Source organism: Micromys minutus (assembly GCF_963924665.1).
Source record: "Micromys minutus genome assembly, chromosome: 12".
Classification (NCBI taxonomy): Eukaryota; Metazoa; Chordata; class Mammalia; order Rodentia; family Muridae; genus Micromys; species Micromys minutus.
The window spans coordinates 37788885-37807469 of NC_137981.1; the positions used below are offsets into that span (position 1 = coordinate 37788885).

At 52.3% G+C, this 18585-nt stretch overlaps 1 protein-coding gene across 1 annotated transcript; it reads left to right on the forward strand.

Annotated features, from left to right (window-relative positions):
• Nucleotides 1-571: 571 nt before the first annotated feature.
• On the forward strand, nt 572-5777 carry LOC308428398 (potassium channel, subfamily K, member 16; the record flags this gene model as incomplete). Its single annotated transcript, XM_080926823.1, has 5 exons — nt 572-784; nt 3995-4109; nt 4527-4693; nt 5148-5313; nt 5560-5777. The coding sequence occupies 5 exons, from the start codon at nt 572-574 to the stop codon at nt 5775-5777; spliced, it is 879 nt and encodes a 292-aa protein (XP_080782949.1).
• Nucleotides 5778-18585: the final 12808 nt, after the last annotated feature.

Consider the following 18585-nt stretch of genomic DNA (forward strand, 5'->3'; position numbering starts at 1 on the left):
CCTGTGTATCAGTAGCACCAATTGATAATGCTGCTAAGCAAGGCTGTCATCTGCCTGTTTACTTTGCTTTGATTTGTTTTACTCCGGTTTACTCAGCCCCAGGTTCTCCCAATAGGCAGGTCAATCCTCCCTATTCCCTTCTGTAAGCAAGGCTAACCCACACCTTTGGGAAACTTTCCTCCCAGCCTCCTATGTTTGAGCTGGGAGCCTTCCCAAGTAAGGAATCTGAAGTTGTCAAGATCCCTTCAGTCTCAGCAGAGTGGGCTCCTGATCAGATTTTTCTCCCAGACACTCAGCCTCACTCGGAAGCAGAAGATAAGACCAGATGAGCTCAGGAGAAGCCTGTAGGTGTCCCTGAGGGGCCCATGCGTTTGCTGCCTTGCTGCTCTGCATGGAAAAACAAGGTTGGGTGGGGGATGGCAGGCCTGTTTGCACACCGCACTGTTCAAACAGACTCCCCTGCCGCAGACACCTGTGCGGTGGAGGACGGGGAAGGCAGTGGCGGGGCTCTCACCTCTTCCAACTCTCCCCACAGTCACCCTGACAGCTTCTGCAGAGTCCTGGCCGCATCATGCCCCGTGCTGGGGTCTGCAGCTGCTGGGGTGGCCAAGTGTTGCCCCTGCTTCTGGCCTATATCTGCTACCTGCTGCTCGGGGCCACCATCTTCCAGCTGCTGGAGAAGCAGGCAGAGGCTCAATCCAGGGACCAGTTCCAGCTGGAAAAGCTGCGCTTCTTAGAGAACTACACCTGTCTGGACCAGCAGGCCCTGGAGCAGTTTGTGCAGGTGACGGAGTGCAAAAGGATGGGACAGGAAAGGTGGGGAGGTGGATGGAGGGGCTGGTGGTACCACCACCCAGAAGTTGGTACCCTGTTTGGAAGCAGAATGCAGACGAAGTTGGAGCCTGGGGGGGATCTAGCTCAGGGATCTGACCCTCGGGACAGGGATAAGATATGTGATCTTGATCCAGTCACTTAACCTAAATGTCTCTTCATCAGTAAGATGAGAAGAAAAAAAAAATCTATCTAGGGTTGGGGAGGTGGCTCAGTCAAGGGTCTGCCAAACAAATATGAGGATCTGAGTTCTAGACCCAGATCCCCTGTTAAAAAGCCAGGGGCGAGCTTATCGAGAAAAGGCACTTGACACCGGGCCAAGCCTAGAGTTCAATTCCTGGAGCTCCCATGGGAGAAAGGAGAGATTCAACTCCTGGAAGCTGTCCGCTGATGTTGACATACACACGGTGGCACATGCATTTCCACACACAAATAAACAAGCCCACACTGCTATGTACTAATTAAAATATAATTTAAAAAGAGCCAGGTGTGGTGGCTTGTAATCCCAGTACTGGAGGGGCTTACACAGGCAGATCCCTTGGACTCTCTGGCCAGCCGCCAAATGGGCAAACCTCAGGCTAATAAAAGAGCCTGTCTCAAAAAAGGAGCGGGGGAGCTAGGCAGATGGCTTAGTAGGAAAGAGTACTTTATAAGCATAGGAGCCTGAGTTTGACTCCCTAACCCCCTCGGATAACACTGGGTATGGCTGCAAGTACCGGTGACCCCAGCATTGGGTTGGTGGGTTGGGGAGACAGGTGGATCCTGAGAGTTCACTCACTAGGCCAGACCAGCCTAACCAAAAGGGTAAGTTTCTAGTTCGGTGAGAGACCCTATCTCAAGGCAAAAAACAAACAAGGCCGAGGACTCTGAGGAATGGCCCCTGCGGTTGAGCCCTGGCCACCTGCACGTAGATATGCGTACACTACTCTCTGCACACAAGCAAATGTGTATAGACACATATACATCTGCACAGAAAATGCGTGTGCCGGCGACACACATAAACTGTCGGTCATCGACACTCTAGAGATACCCTCTCTCACACCCCTCTCCCCACTTCTCAGGACTGCTGCTCCATTGGCTGGGTGCCAGCTTATGTCCCTGGGTAGAGACACACAAGCTTAGAACAAGCTGGGGTAGGGGGCAAAGACTGGGTGTGGTGGATGAACGCTGCCAGGACTTGTACCCCTAGGTGGTCTCACTCCCTGCCTGGGTTCCTCCTGCCCCCTTCTCTTCCAGAAACAACGCAAAACTAGGTATTTTGGGCGGAGGTGGGGTGCCGAGAAGATGGACAGACAGGTGGAACAGGTAGTACTAGTGGACACCAAACAACAGGCCAAGCAGTCAGTTGACACAGTGAGAATGTGAGTTTGTGGGTAGGGACGGGGCTCTGGGCACCCTGCAGGGTGCACACTCATTGGCTGAGGCAGAACTCACACCCATGCTTCTCACGGGGGAGCCCTCTATTCCTCATCACTGCTGAAGACCGGGGAACTGCTGAAAGCGAGAGTTTTTAAGGTGGAGTCTGTGGTCCTCCCTCACCAACAGCAACGCTTAAGAGCATGTCAGGAAAGCAAACGTCAGCATCCACCCAGGCCTGCTGACTCAGGCGCTTTGGGTGAGCTCACCAGGTGGTGCTGAGGCCCCGAGACTTCTCTGGGACTGAGAGTAACAGGCTTACTAGATGAGGTGTGCACAGGGGGGCACCCTTCTGTTGTTCTATATGCGGATATACTCCGAATATAGAGTTACTCAGGCATGATGCTCACCCCCAGGTCCCCTATCCCCAACATCCCAGAAACACCCCAAACCTCCTCCTGTCCTGGGCTGGTGGTGGAGCCAGGAATGAGGACTGGGCAGACAGGTGACAAGAATTAATCCAGCTCTGCAGTCAAGGGGCAAGGATGGACAAGCTCTGACAGCATCCCAAGGGGCCAGTGCTTAGTCTGAGGACTCACTAGGAAAGATGAAACAGACATATCCCTGAATGTCCTCAGTGGCAGGACACACCCTCACTTCCCAGGAACTAAGATTTGGTGGAGCACAGTTCCCAGGGAACTCAAACTCTGTGTTGCACACAGTGCTGAGTGTAGTGTTCAAACTTGATTCCATGAGGAAGCAAACTTGTACACCAGATCCTTTCTCCGTTGCCATTGGATTCCCCGAGGCCACACCAACACTCAGGGCCACAAGAGAAGTCAGAACCCCTTCTCCACAGGTTGGAAGGCTCAGAGATGCACAGAGGACAACCAGGGTCCTGGGCAAATGCTGTGCCCAAGGGTGAAAGTCTTCCCTTTCTAGAGACTTTGAAATGCCTGCCCCAGCTCTCTGGGTGTGTGGGAAAGAGGAGACCAAAGTCTGCATTGAGTTCCCGCCCAAGTGAGAGCCAGGAGGCTTCCACCCAGCTTCAGTTCCCACAGGAAAGAGAGGCAGGAGCAGCCAATGGCTCCTCTGCCTTTGGGGTACTGCCAGATATCAAGGCTGAACTGCCACAACCCTAAGACAGGTTCCCAGCTAAAGGGAGAAGGCTAGAGTTTGGGGGAGGAAAAGGAACCCTGCCCATTCCCCATGAGGGGTTGAGGGCAGAAGTCCGAGCCTGTTAAGTCTTCTGTTCTAGAAACACAAAACATGAATATATAAAGTACACAAGCAAGCAAGCAAACACACACATACACACACACACACACACACACACGGGACTATCTGATGGGATTTCTCCCGCAGGCCAGGGTTGCACTCACTAGAGAGTACCAGAGAATGAGGCTGCCAGCACCCACACATGCATCCCATGTCCAGGAAAGCTCTCATTCCCATTACCTGCCCCATGAAAAGGCAGTCCTAGACCCTACTTTGGCCAACTCTCCCAGAAGCATTTAACACAAAACCTTTCTTGTCCTGTACCCCCCCTTTCTCTGTGTATGTGTGTAGGGGGGGCAGGGAGTAGAGTGAGTTCTGGCTTGCTGGCTTGCTTTCCACTGGCTCGCTAGAATCCACACTTCAGTCAACCACTAGCTACTTAGTGTCTCAGGCAGAGCCTCACGGCCTTCGTGTCCATTTCTGTGATAGGAATGATGCTATCTAAGAGACAGGAGAGCCTTCTCCTGCAAGCTTGGTGACAGCCTACACTCAGTAACCACTGATCCTCCTGACCATGCTACCTCCACAGGTCATCCTGGAAGCCTGGGTGAAAGGTGTGAACCCCAAAGGCAATTCCACCAATCCCAGCAACTGGGACTTCGGGAGCAGTTTCTTCTTTGCAGGCACAGTGGTCACCACCATAGGTAAAGGGGAGAGGAGCGAGGGGCCTCCCTAGGCCCTGCTCAGCTTGGGATCCATTCTAAATTCCATCACGGGGATGAGGATATAGCTTATCCCGGAGGTGGCACTCAAGGCACAGATCGGGAAGTGGGAAGGGGAGACCCATGAAAAAGGAAGGCAGAAATAACAGAAACGACACGAAACATCTCAGGGAATCATGCCTGTCAGGGAGGCAGAGAGTGGCAGTCAGGAGGGCTTCACGGAGGCAGCATCATTGGAGATGAGCTTTCTGTAAGTAGAGACTGCTCTATCAGAGAACGGGGAACTCTCCTCTTCCCACAGAAGTGATGAAGACAAACCTCTGCTAGAGCTGGTGGTTGGGGTGGGAGCCGGTTCTGGACTCTCTCTTCCCCCGATCTGCATGTTCCCTTGCCCTGCAGGTTATGGAAACCTGGCCCCCAGTACGGAGGCAGGGCAGATCTTCTGTGTCTTCTATGCCCTGATGGGAATCCCACTCAACGTGGTCTTCCTCAACCATCTGGGCACAGGGCTGCGTGCCCACCTGACCACACTGGACAGGTGGGAGGACCATCCCAGGCATTCCCAGGTAAGGCAGTGTTCTCCTTCCCCTCCAGGCCCTTGGGGACAGATAGTTGAGAATTAAGAGGTGGGCTTGAGTAGACAGATGCCTGACGGATTCAGGTTTGGGAAGATAGATACGTAGAAGGCTGACTGGGCAGGACATGGCCATGAAAAGGTTCTATAGCACCACAGTTTGGTGAGTGACAGTAACCTAATCCCAGACCTGAGTCGGCCCCAGGAAGCCTGCTCAAGTGTGATTCTCAAGTTTGAAAGGGTCTTCGACTCCTTCCTTGACCCATTAATACATTCCCCTGCCGGGGAAAGCTCCGAACATACAAGTCCCATGCCCCAGGGTGCAGTCGACCCAAAAGTCTGCAACAGGGATGGGGTGGGGGTAGAGCTTAGGCATTGCCCTGCCCACACCCAACTTTCCCCAGATTTCACCCACATATGTCTCAAGGGCAGACTTCCCCTTCCAGCTCCTGCAGGTCCTGGGCCTGGCTCTGTTCCTGACCTTGGGGACCCTGGTCATTCTCATCTTCCCACCCATGTTCTTCAGCCACGTGGAGGGCTGGAGCTTCCGTGAGGGCTTCTACTTCGCCTTCATCACCCTCAGCACCATTGGCTTCGGGGACTATGTTGTCGGTGAGAATGGGGTAATCAGGTTTCTTGGTGGGCGCCCACTGGAATATTGACTATGGAGGTACCAGCTGTGTGAGCTTGGTTACTTCTGCAGCTGCTGTGAACTCTTGGTGGCCTCCTCAGAAGTCTCTGGTATAGTAGCCATCACTGCTCCCTCGTAGTCCTTGGTATGAGACCAGGGAGAACCCACTCCTCTGGAAGCTGGGGGTGTGGCTTCCCTCAGACACAAGCCATCATTTTCCCCTGCAGGCACAGACCCCAGCAAACATTACATCGCTGTGTATCGGAGCTTGGCGGCCATATGGATCCTCCTGGGGCTGGCGTGGCTTGCGGTGGTCCTCAGTCTGGGGTCCCTGCTTCTGCACAGGTGCTCCCGGCTCTGGCAGCTCATCAGAGGCCTGGACCTTAAGGATGGAGCAGCCCCTGACCCTGAGCCCAGATCACAGAAAATACCCATCTCTGCATGAGACACACCTGTCCTGACCTCCCCAAACCCGTCACATTCCCTGCCCTTCCCCTTTCTTCTCAACCCACACACTATCCAGCAACTCTCCAGAGAGAGAGAGAGAGAGAGAGAGAGAGAGAGAGAGAGAGAGAGAGAGGAGACAATGTACCTACAAAGTAACTGAGGGGAGACTAGGAGACAAAAATCAAAGATCAGTGTGGGTGGAGATGTGGAGGTTGCCCTCGGAGCTTTTCCCAGTCTCCCAAAGAGAACTTGGGGGAGAAGTTAAACCCGACATGGATCATGGTGGCTAAGTCACTACTGCCACCTTAACATATTCACGGGAACCCGTAGGCTGCAAGCAAAGGTAGACGTGACTTTTGTACTATTTACTATATACTCAGTAGGCTCTTAACAGGTTCTTACTAGGTAGCAGGCACTGTGTCTGGCTCCAGGGCTTTGACAGTGGTGGTTTCTGCCTTCACCGTATGGTCAGTCTGGAGGCAGCCCCGACGCAGCATCCTCATCCATGATGTGAATAAACCTAGGGAGAATGAGAGCTCAGGGCTGGAGGAGGGGAGCTGGACGTATACCTGGGGACACCCTTCGTGCATACAGGAAGCTGTCCTCAGGAGTCTCACAGCTGAGGAACAAGAAGGTTGCCAGTCAGAGTTCTCCAGCTGTCCTTGTCCGTGGTGGAGAGGAAACCCTAGAACAACACGGGGGACCCCTTTCAGGTGTCCCACCACTTTCCTGAACATGACCTCCCCTGACCCTCAGAGCACACTTAGACCTCTTTACTGCCCCCTGAGAAGCTGGGGGTTAGGGTGGGCAGCAGATCCCAAGAGCTTTATAGACTGTGAGCTCCCTGCTGGTATGGACTACCATAGGAACACTCTTCATCTAAGCCTGGTCCTTCTGCCAGATTGTGACTCTGGGCCAGAGGGAGGCAAGGTTTGGCCCAGACTCACAGGATTAGGAACTCCCTTTACCTCTCCAGTGGTGGGCGGGGGGTGGGGTGGGGTGAGGGGTGTTTCATAAGGTCCTCTTTATAGCATTAAGGGTGGGGTGGGACTGTGAGCCCCAGAGGTTGAGGGGAGTCCCAGGGTAGGACCCACATCAGTAGAGGGTTCCCAGCCACCCAGGAGAAGATTGAAATCTGACATCTCCAGCACCTGCTGGGCCCTATTTCTGTTCTGCGTGGATGGAGATGCAAGGGCTTCCCTCCAAAGCAGCAACGAAAGTTCGGTCTGGTTCTCTTGCCTTCTAATCCCCCAGCCCCGGACATCACAAGCAAACCATACCCAACTGGTCCTTTATTTTAGGTCTTTTAGTACACTCGCTGTAGGGAGATCTAGGGTGATACAAGCAAGCCCTTGGAGGAAGTCCCTGGCCCCCTAGCTTAGGCAGGAGCCCTGTGGTAATAAACTTGGCTGCTGTTTCTTCTCTGCAATGGATTGCAGTTGTCTCTCCCACTGTGTGGAAGCTCCGGGGTGGGGTAGAGCGTGGGGAATAAGGAGGTCTCTGGGCCCTTCTCTCCCATAGCTGTGGCTGCCGATCAATAGGCCTCTCTGATCCTCGGATGTGGGGGTGGGCACTCCACACTGAAGCGTCCTTTTTTGTTGCTGTTCTAGGGATTGGATCCTTGAGGGTGGTCAGGGCCAACCCAGCCTCCAGTACTCCTGAACCAGAAAATGAAAGGGAAAGGTTTTGCTTACAGAAAGGCCCCTCCTGGCCCTCCCTGCCCAGACTGGCTCCTGTACCCCGTAGTTCTCCAGAGCTCTGACTTCCTCAGTCATGTTAGCCCACCAAGGCTCCTTCCACTCCATCACCTGTGGACCGCGATCTTGGGCTGGGGACTGCGGCATACAGGGCACCGGACTCCTGTTGCTGTCTTTTCTGGCTCACTTGGTGCTGGGCACTGGAGTGTTCTGGGCGCTGGGAGGGTCATGTGTCTGGGGAACCCAGCCGCAGCCTTCTGCACTTACAAGTGGGAGCTGCTACAGAAAGAAGTACAGAAGGTGTCCTTCCCTGGGTCACGAGCTAGAGGGCAGTCGTGATAGGGTCATGAGAGCATTTGATTTGGTGGCAGTCCTGTGTAGGGCAAAGGATGAAAGGCCACATTTAGCCTTTTCTGAAGGGCACACGGGGTGGGGGTGGAGCAAATTGGAACCCTTTGGGGCAAGGCTTGGCTCTAAGGAGGGACAGGACCCAGGGCCCCGAACAGAATCCTTGGCACTTGGGAAAGGGCTCGTCCAATAGGGGTGGGTAAAATAAAGGCAAATTGTGCTTGCCCTGGACACAGACAGCAGAGAGAGGGGCTGCGAGTCAGGAGACCTGGGCTGGATCATAGTGTCCAGTTTTCATAGATGACATCCTGCTCCACCTGCAGTGAGGACCGGGATGAAATGAATGGGCAGAAGAGGATGCTAAGGGGTAGGGAGGCAGATTATCGTGGCAGCACTTCCCATGGAGGGCGCTTCCATTCACGGCCTGCAAGAAACATGGGGGACACAGAGCGCAGGGACAGAGCTTAGATCCACACGAATAAAGAAACTTCACTCTCCAGTGCTCCACGTCTCCAGGCTGAAGCCAGATACCAGAATGGAAGAGGAAGCTGTTGGGGGTGGGACAGGAGATCAGCTCAGTGGACCTTTTGGACAGACCAATTGGGTAGGGGTCCGAGCTAGGCAGGGTGGGGGCTGTGTCTACCCACAACCACCACAATCAGTAAACACGTCTGTGGCAGCCCTTCCCTTGCTCAGCCCCCATTTCCCTCTCGGGAGTCTCACTAGCAGATACCATCCCTACTTGGAGATGAGCTAAGGCTCAGAGAGGGTTAGTGTGAATGCAAGCTTGCACAGCCAAGAGCTGAGACCACTGACTGCCCAGAGGCTGGTTCTGTGTATACCTATGGTTCTTTCCCAGAAGTCCCAGGTATGCTCCCCAGATTGAACCTTCACATAAAGGATTAACCATCGTTAATATTAGCACCTCACAGATCAGGAAGCGGAGGCATGTAGAAATTGACCAACTTTAACACATCTAAACGGCCTTCACTTCTAAAACAGCCTTGATGGCCTGTGCCAGAGTTAATCCTGTCCTCTGTCCTACTGAAGACCAGGGTCACGTCTCTGTCTTCTTCCAGTGACACTCAACCTATTGCTTCCTGCAAGGCTGGGAATGAACTGGGCAGCAAAGGAGTAGAGATAGCCCAGAACCTATCGTGGCTAACCTCTAGGATGGAACGGAAGGGGCTATCCTCATGATTCCTACCTCTGGGAAGCCCTAGGTTGGCAGGATGGGTAGAGACTTCTTGCCCTGATCAGGTTTGGAGTCAAGAATGAGATATTGTGTGCTTTCCTGGAGGCACCTGGTTACCAGTTCTTCATCTCAGTTAGGGCACCAGTGAATTACCAAAGGAACAAGCTAGGTCTCTCTGGATGAGCCACTGCGCTCGTTGGGGTTATAAACAGGAGCACGGGGAGTCAAAGGCAGTCACATCATTGAGAGCTCATCCCAGCAGGGTTATACCGCACAGAAGCCACATCCATGGTACTCACGACACAACTTGCAGGCAACCACACTGAAGAGTTCCTTCCCCTCAGCAAATGGTCACTGTGCATATAACACGGAGGAGGGGCACTGTGAATCCCGTAGCCTTCTGAGCCTTAGAGCCTCGTAAGTGAACGAGAAAATGAAGATGGGTGCGTGCGGCTCCTAGATATGATTGAGGAGGTTTGCTGTAGCCATGCGGAGCACATCAACAGAGGCATCTGGAAGAGTCCAGACTGAACTGGGCAAGGAGGGAACCATGGGGAGTGAAGGGGGGAAGAGAGGGGAATGGGAGCCAAGAGCAGCAGTCAAGAGATCAAGAGACTGGTTATCCAGGGAAGAGAAGCTGGGCATAGGGCCCAAGAGGGTTTAGGTAGGGTATGCCAGCCAGGATGGCATAGATGGCACAGATGCTGACAATCTGCAAGGCTGGCAGACAGTGTCCACTTTGATGTGTTGATAGGCACCTTGATAGGCACCTCAATTGGCCATTTGTCGTGAGTTTGTGATCTCACAGTAAGTCTTTTGAGTCTCTTCCCCACTCTAGAAGGAAATGTCTCATTTTGTTGAAATTGTCTAATATAGCGTGAAGTCTGCGTGAAGTCTGCCAGAGTACAAGTATAGGCGTGGCTATAGATGTGGGGATGCGGATGTCTTGGGGTGCCAAGCCCCTGATCCTGTTGGTTACTTCAGCTTCTCCATGGCATCATCTGATCATAAAAGATGGGACCAGCCTCCTAGGAAATACCACCAGCATGGGGAGCTGGAAGTTTGTGGACTCTTCCTTCTTTTCCGTGTCTACCATCAACACTATTGGTAATGGCTGGGTAAGGACAGCCTAACGGGGCTGAGGAAGTGGCTTCTCCCTGAGAGTCAATGGAGCCTCCCTGAGAGGCAGTGGAGGGATCTGATCCAGGGTGTCACACCTATGAAGCAGTCAGTTCTACAGTATGACCTCCACCCTCCTACAAGCAGCACCTCCTGCCTCAGGACTGTAGACTTGGTTCCTGTATTTCACCAGGCACCCGGGGGACTGTGCATACTTTCACGTTTGGGAGCTGCTTCCCTGTGGGACTTAAGTCACTTCACTCAGCCCCTCCTACAGCCCCCCTTAGTCCACCGGCACCTGTCATCCCTGTCACAGTTCCCCAGAACTATTTCCCATCCAGAGACAAGCTGAGGTGGAACTCATCAGAAAAGGGTCCCTGAAACTGTGGTGTGGAAACAGTGTGGGCAGAAAGCAATGGCGTTCTGAATCTCGGAAATAATGCCTTAGCGCCCTTCCTCTTGGTAGCCCCTGCATGACTCAGGACCTACCACCAGGTGGCAGGCTCACACCAACTATGATTCAATTCCAGCTTCTCTGACCTTGTCCAAACAAGAGTGAACAGGTGAATTGTGTTGTACAGAGTCCTCTGTGTGGTTTTAATTCCGTCACTACTTCTAGAAGGGAGCTCTGACGTCTCCAGGGAGCATGACTAATCTTTGAGACAAGTGTGGAAGGTTCTTCTGTCTCCATAAACCTCCCAGAGACCCTGGAAGGACCATCCTGGTGTTTCTACATCTCTATTTAAATATTTGTTTAATTTATTTAACATGAGTGAGTGTGTGTGTGTGTGTGTGTAAGAGAGTGAGTGAGTGAGTGAGAGAGAGAGAGAGAGAGAGAGAGAGAGAGAGAGAGAGAGAGATGGGGGGGTAATCTTATTTTTCCTCTGTAGCCATCCCCCTTGTTTTGTTGAGACAGGGTCTCTCACTGTGACTCAGGACTCACCAAACTGGCTGCACTAACTGGCTGAGACCCCCTACTGAGATTACAGACACACAGCACCACACCCCGCTGTATGAGTGCTGTCTGAGGTCAGCATGCAGATCATTTTGCTTGTGAGTGGGCACTTTCCTGCCTGGGCTTATTTCTTTGTTTTGTTGTTGTAGTTTTGTTCTTTGTTTTTATTTTGTTTTGTTTTTTTGATACAGAGTATTACGTCCTAACTGTCCTGGAACTTATTACGTAGATCACGCTGGCCTTGAACTCACAGAGATCTGCCTGCATCTGCCTCCTGGGCACTGGGATTAAAGGCATGTGCCACTATGCCAGACTTAGAGACCTTGTTTTAAGGCAAACAAAGTAAAACAAAATGTGAGAGGAGATGATGGGGACTCCAGAGAAAGGGGACCTTGAAGAGGTTCTCGGGACAGACGTCAGTACGGGGCGACCTTCCATCACCCGTCAGTCCATACACTCAGCCCTTGCACACATGTCTGCTCAGGGATTCACATTCCCACTCACATGTCCACACTGTGGCTTCATTACAACTGTGCCAAGCGAATGTCTGCAGTCCGTCTTAAGTCCAAGGAAACAGGCTCAAAAGTAAGAAAGCCCCGCAGTCTTGCAGGGGACAGGGGACAAGAAGGGCAGCTGGGACGGAAGAGAACTCTGAGTCTTCATTTGATCTGCTCACTTCACCACAGTGGAAGTGGAATCCGGGGAGTTGGGTGGGAAAGGCAGGAGAAGGGCTAGAGTGGCCAGGTACAGGGCCAGGGGAAGAGTCCCCTTCAACACTCTTCCGCCCCCTCCCCCACCCTCCCCTGCCCCTTTCCCTTCTCAGTGCTAGGGCAGCCTGAGCCCACAGACCATGGCTGCCCGTCTCTTCTGCGTATTCTTTATTCTCCTTGGGATTCCGTTCAACCTCACGGTGCTAAACCACCTGGGCCACCTCATGAAGCGTGGGGTGCATAGATGTACCCACCTGCGGAGGTGGGGGACAGCTGGCTGGTAAGAGAAGTGGTCGGGAACCGCGTGAGTCATTTCCAGGAGAGACTGTGGTGGAAATGGGGTACAGGATTAGGAGGGGTGGGATGGGGAAAATGAGGGGCTTGGTGGGGTTAGGGGAGCAAAGTCCAGAATAGGGTCTTTGACTGTTAAGACGCCCATCATGGGGGCGAGAATGATGGCAGGAATCAAAGCTGCCATAGGCTCTCAGCAGGAAATGTGGGGGAAACACTCAAAGCTGGAGAGGTGGGAATAGGGCACCTCTTTCCAGTTCTGTGGGCTGCAGGACCCCTCGAAGGCACCAGGGTTAACAGGCTCCGCTGCTGCGCTGCTCTCAGGGCCCCGGCTCTTCCCGATGCTGCCTGCGCTTTTCTTTTCCCACATGGAAGGCTGGGGCTACAAGGATCGCTTTGCTTTCGTCGCACTCAGCACTGTGGGCTTCGAGGACTTGATCGGTGAGAGGCTTGGGGCTGGCAGGGTTGGGACTCAGCTGCCTGTACCTTCTAGGCCTAGGCATCCACCTCAGGCTGGTATCTGATGGTGAACTTGGCACACAGCTTGCCACCCAAGCAGGCTCTACCCTTTCCCAGCATGGTGGCCTAATAGCCTTCCCTCTTGCTGGCTAGCATAGAGTTGTCCTCCAAGGCTAAGAGCTTACCTGTAGTCCTAGAGGGTCATGATGCCCAGTCTCCTTTCTACCTGACCTCTTCTGCATGCTTCCCATTCCGCAGCTTCAGGTGAGGACCCAGACAAAACAGTTTAAAGAGACCCAGGACACCTCAGTATCTCTTGGGCCGGGGGAGGGAGAGAGGGAACAACAGCAAAGGTATGAGCCTGTCGAGAAGGCCCATGGCCAGCCTCAGCATCTCTCTCTCCTGCTGGCCCTGAAGATTCCCTAAGAGTGAAGATCACAGGCTCTTCCACCACCAGGCTGGCACTGGAATGCCACATGCTCCAGTAGACCAGTGCCCTAAAATGAAGGGGGGCAGGGTCCTGTTATGAAAATTTTCTCCAGGGGAGACAGGGTTAAGGCAACACCTTTACCCTCTTTTTTTTTTTTTTTTTTTTTTTTTTTTTGAGGTTTCAAAGACAAAGCAAAACAAAGTTTGACTCCTTCAAAATCGCCCCTGAGGAATTTTGTGTCTATTGGGTTTATGTGCGCAGCATGGGTGAGGGGGTCACAGGCAGGAGTATGGGGGATCTCAGAGCACTGCACTGGAAGGCATTCACTCCTCCATGACCACACGGACGGAGCCCTTTTTCTAGTCCTTCCCAACCTGTATACTATATCCCACATATCACATACCATACACTCAGGTGAGAGTCCAGTGAGCCCCCACCGCCCCCATCTTCTATGAGGGAGTATCAGCCACGCACAAGCTCAGCTGTGATGATCTTTGGCCAAGTGGTCCAGTTGATATGATATTAGTGAGTTGACTAGGATGGCCGTCCTGCACAACTGGGCTCTCTTCAGAATTCTTCAGGGGACAGTTGAGGCTCTGCCAGGATGGCAAGCCACTCACTGAATCTACAACCCAGATCTAGTGTGTCATCCCCATCTTAACAAGAAGGAAGCTGAATTCAGAGATCCAACAGTATCTTCCTGAAATAGTGCTTGGGACACAACTTCTAACCTGTTTGATTCCACAACTCAAGCTATTTCTAGAACCCTCTCTGCACCTCAGGATCCCCAACTGAAAGGATCTAGCTTAGGGCTTGCTGAGAACCCACCACTGCCTTCTGCCCTCAGGGTTCAAGGTCCCCTGCCTCAGATCTTACTTCCCCAGACAGGATGGTCTTATAATTGGGGGCTCTGCACCCCAGCCTAGTTTTCTCCAGCTTACGGTTCAGGAAGAACTGACTTGGATAAATTTCTTCCAACTGGGTCAGGTGCCCACCACCACCCTCATGGTGGAAGCGTGTGTCTGAAGAGCTGCAGCCAGCATCGTGGAGAACCAGGCTTGCCCCTCCAGTCTTCCAGTTCAGGAGACACTCCTGGAGGGTGTTTCCCCATCTCTTTTCCCTTCCCACTGCTATTTCCTGTCAGGCCAGGACTGTCACATAGGTTGGGTACCAACGGCCTTAAATGGTTCCCATCAACGCAGTATAATGGGGTTTAGCCCCCAGGAATTAATATATCCTCTTCTCCTGTCCCCCTTGGCAGACATCATATATCATGTTCAGCACCTTTGAAAGCCTTCAGGGTTTTTCCACAGTCTTTGGATGGTCCTCAAATTCTACAACTAAATCCAGGTGTGGTTCACCCCAGCCATGCCAACAGTTTTTAAAAAGATAGAAGAAAGAGGATCATGAGTTCAAAGACACTCTGGTTTACATCATGGGATCCTGTCTCAGAGAAAGAGAGAGAGAGAGAGAGAGAGAGAGAGAGAGAGAGAGAGAGAGAGGAAAAGAGAATGTCCCAATGTCCCAATTTGGCAGATTCTGTAGACATCAGCACTCTGGAAATGGAAGAGGCATCAGCCACCCTCTGGGGGGGGGGGTAGAGACATGCAGCCATCTTCTGTGATTATAGGAGTGAAGGGACAGCTAAGGTCCGTCTGCTCAGGAAGCCACTCGGTGGAAAATGGAACAAACTGCTCAGTCTCTTGCACTATAGCCCCTTACCCTGAGCCTAGCCTGAAGTTCTAGGTGCCAGAGGGGCTGCTGGGAAATCAGCGAGACCCACCAAGGTCCTCTTCAGCTACCCAGCACTGCTGCAGAGGACGCTACAGAGAGCCCCATGCTGCTTCACCTGCAAGGGCTCTTGCTTATGTCCGCGGAGAAACTGAGGCCTGGAAAATTGTAGAGTAAGGCCCCACCAGGCATGTCAGGGCAAATCTAGGGTGGATCCCCAAATCATAAGTGTTCTGGAAATTTCCACACCTATTTCCCAAACCTCAGCTCTCTTGGCTTTTTTAGAAATGAACTAACCTCTTTCTTGGGTGGGAATGCTTATCCCCTACACACACACACAAACAGAGAGAGAGAGAGAGAGAGAGAGAGAGAGAGAGAGAGAGAGAGAGAGAGAGAGTCATGGAGTATCATTGTCCCTGTCTGAAGCAGGGTCACCCTAGACCTACCAGTTCCTCCCACGGTCTGCAATTGCCTTAGCTGCTCAGTGGAGCGCTTTGCCAGCTGCCAACCCTCCTGCCAAAAAATGAAATCAAAGGGAGAAAGCACCTCCCCCCCACTCTTGTGGCCAGGAGCTGGAGCTGGAGCCTGGGTTCAGCGCTGGTTCTGCTGATCACATTTGGTACCACAGAGGAATCAGCTCGCTACATAACCCTATCACTTCAAGCCAGGGGGCCAGCCAGGACCAGGGACACTGGTCAGACTGATTTGGGGCCAGCAGGACAGGCTGGGAATGAAGGATGGTGAAGACAGGAAAGGCTGTGGGACCCTAAGAGGCAGATCCCTACCTTTCGCAGAATCCCAATTTGATGAAGGAGGTAGGTCAGGCTCTCAGAAGTGTATAGAGAAAAAGGAAACATGTTACAGAATGGAACTATCACAGGAGTCAGCTAAGTCTCAGGGCAGCCCCTTCTGTTTCTTTTCTGGGTCACTGCTGATCCAGTACATCAAGGCATCATGGGTAAGCACTCTAGACCGTGGGAGTGTGTAGCACCCAGTGGGTTTTTAGTATACATGATCCCAGAGACAGCCATGGGAAAGGGTTCTTTTGTTGCAGCCAAGGAAGAAGACACAGCAGAGACACTCAGGCCTCAAGAGTGCGGCAGGCTATTCTCTGGGAAGAATGTCTGAGTCAAGATGCAAGAATGATGGGAAAGATCACAGTCCCAGAGCAACTGGAGATGAAGAGCTATGGGAGCAAGGATCCTGTGGCTGAAGGACCAAAAACAAGGAAAGAGAAACTGGAGAATTGATAGAGAACCTAGAAGCTGGGATGTAAGGTGGTTTCTAAATCCAAGAGGGGAGACACTCTCCTTTGTCATGGTGCAAAGTACTCAGATGGTAGTCATCGCTGCTAGGAACGGAGGCAGGACACTTTTTTAGCAGCTCCATAGTTCCATGGCTCTTCCTAAACTCCCTGGCTGCCACTACTCACCCCATTTCAGCCAAAACAAAAGCAGAACACACGGATTGGGGATGTAGCTAAGTGGGTAGCGTGCTTTCTTAGCATACTTCAGGCTCTGAGTTTGATCCCCGGCATCATATAATTAGGTGTGGTGGCACACACCTATAATCCCAGCACTCAGGAGGCTGAGGCAAGGAGGGTCAGAAGTTCAAGGTCATGTCCGAGGCTAGATTGGGCTAGGTTAGACCCTGTTTCAGTAATCAAACAGGGGTTAGAGAAATGGCTCAGTGGTTAGGATCACTTGCTGCTCTTGTGGAGGACCTAAGTTAGTTCCCTGCACCAGTCTGGTGGCTCACAACTATCAGTTCCAGAGGACCTGACACCCTCTTCTGACCTCCAAGAGTGCTGGGCACACACATAGTGCACTGTCATACTTGGTGTCAAAACAGTCAGGGCCCCCAGTTTCTGTCTGACCAACCATAGGGCATCCTTCTCTGACCTCACTTTTCCCCAGGCATGGATCCTTCTTGAGAGCTCCCTCTGTGGCACAATAGTATTGTGTCCCTGCGGATCCTCTTCAGATAGCCTGGAAGACTCTGATCATCAAATTGATCCTGTTCCAGTTGGCGATACCGGGAGCACCTTACTCACACTGCTCCAAGAAAATCGTGAAGGCTCAAAACTGGAGGCTAGGCCAAGAAGGGAAACATGGAGTTCTGTTTGTAGGCTGCTGCTTTGAGGGGTCTGAGGGAGTTACACAGCGTCTCGAAACTTCTGCTCAGGTTATGTATGCACTGTGACAAGGACAACTAACTGCACGTCATGGCCTCGGGCTCTTCCTTCCCACACTTCTCATTTTAAGCAATAATTCCCAGCCTTCTATCCAGCTAGATGATAATTCCAGTCCATCCATAGGTTGCTTCCCATTCAACTTATAGGATGTGACTTTGGAAATAAAGGATGCCCCCTCTTCCCACACTTCTTTATTCTCGCCTTCCACGATGTCGACATGCTGGCTGAAACTCTAGCAACCACACTGCGTGAGGCAGAGACCAGGATGACTGAAAGTGGTTGCACAGTAACAAAAGAAGCTTGGACCCCCTGGTCATTACTCTGTCATTGTAGCGGACAGGAACTGAGCACGATTTGACTTGATTCACATGAAAGCAATAAATATCATATCTGAAACTGTTGTTTGGGTGTCTATGACAGTGGAATCTAAACTCACAATTTACATACATATCCAGAAAGAGACTACAACCGAGGCTGTCACCTACAGAGAGAGGCAATGCCTGCCTTGCCCAGGACTGGAGAAGGGATTGACAGAGGCAGTGGGAGATTCCCGAGCCCTCTACCCTCAGACACTCCAGGGGAAATCACAGGGCTGTTTGATGATTCCCAGGGCCAATCCAGCGAACAGGTCTTGCAAGAACCTGGATAGTTACTGGCTCCTAAAGCCAGAGAAGCATGGATGGGCTGCCTCCCTTCTGTCCTTTGCCTTGGAAGGCTCAGTTTAAACAGCCCAACTGTCTACACTGTGTCCTCCCCACATCTGCAGCTTTCCTGCCTGTCCTCTGGCCCTGTGACCACAACAGCACAGAGTGGGGTCTCTGCAATCCAACCATGCATATGCTGGCTCCCAAGGCCCAGGCAGCACCCTGGGTTTATCTGAGCCAGTGGGGTTCTTGGCCCTAGTGGCACCCGTGACTCTGTTCCCTCCTATTGCAGTAATTCCATCCTCTGTGTACTATCCCCACCAGACCTAGGACCTCCTGGAATTGGGTCAGTGGCAGCCTTTTGGCCAAGGCAGCCTGGAAGGCTGTTATCCCACCCTGTCTGCACCATCTGATCCACTCCTAAGTGGCCAAGACCAGGCAGGTCCAGAGTCAGAACAGAGTAAAGGCCAGGGCCCAGGCCCTCTTCCGGAGACCTTGGGTCTAGATAGAGGAAGCAGGGATGAGACAGAGATGTGCTCTCCACAAATGCGACCTAGCAATTTGGTGCTCAGGGGAGTCTCTAGTTGGCCTCTGTTCCTTTGTCCTCCTGACAAGTCCTCTTGGAAGAGCCCATTCTCCTCTCCCACCCAACTCCTCAAGGACCCTGGAGCTCAGAAGCACTAGCTTGAGCAGGAGACAACCTAATAGGAAGGGTGTCCAAGAGAGAGCTGATGATTGGCCAGATTCTTATATTTGAGCACCAATAGGAAGACTTGTTCTGTCCTCCAAATCTGCCTAAAACAGCCAGCACACCAAGCCATGTCTGGTATTCCCAGCACTGGGGAAGGTGGAGGCAGGAGGATCAGCAGTTCCCGGTTATCTTCAGCTACACTGTGAGTTTGAGGCTAGCTTGGCTCAAACAAACAAACAAACAAACAAACAGAAAAACCCCAACAACAACAACGAAAAGGAAAGGAAAGAAATCACTAATGGGAAGGGTGCATGGGGGGATACGGGAAAGTAAGGAGAGGCT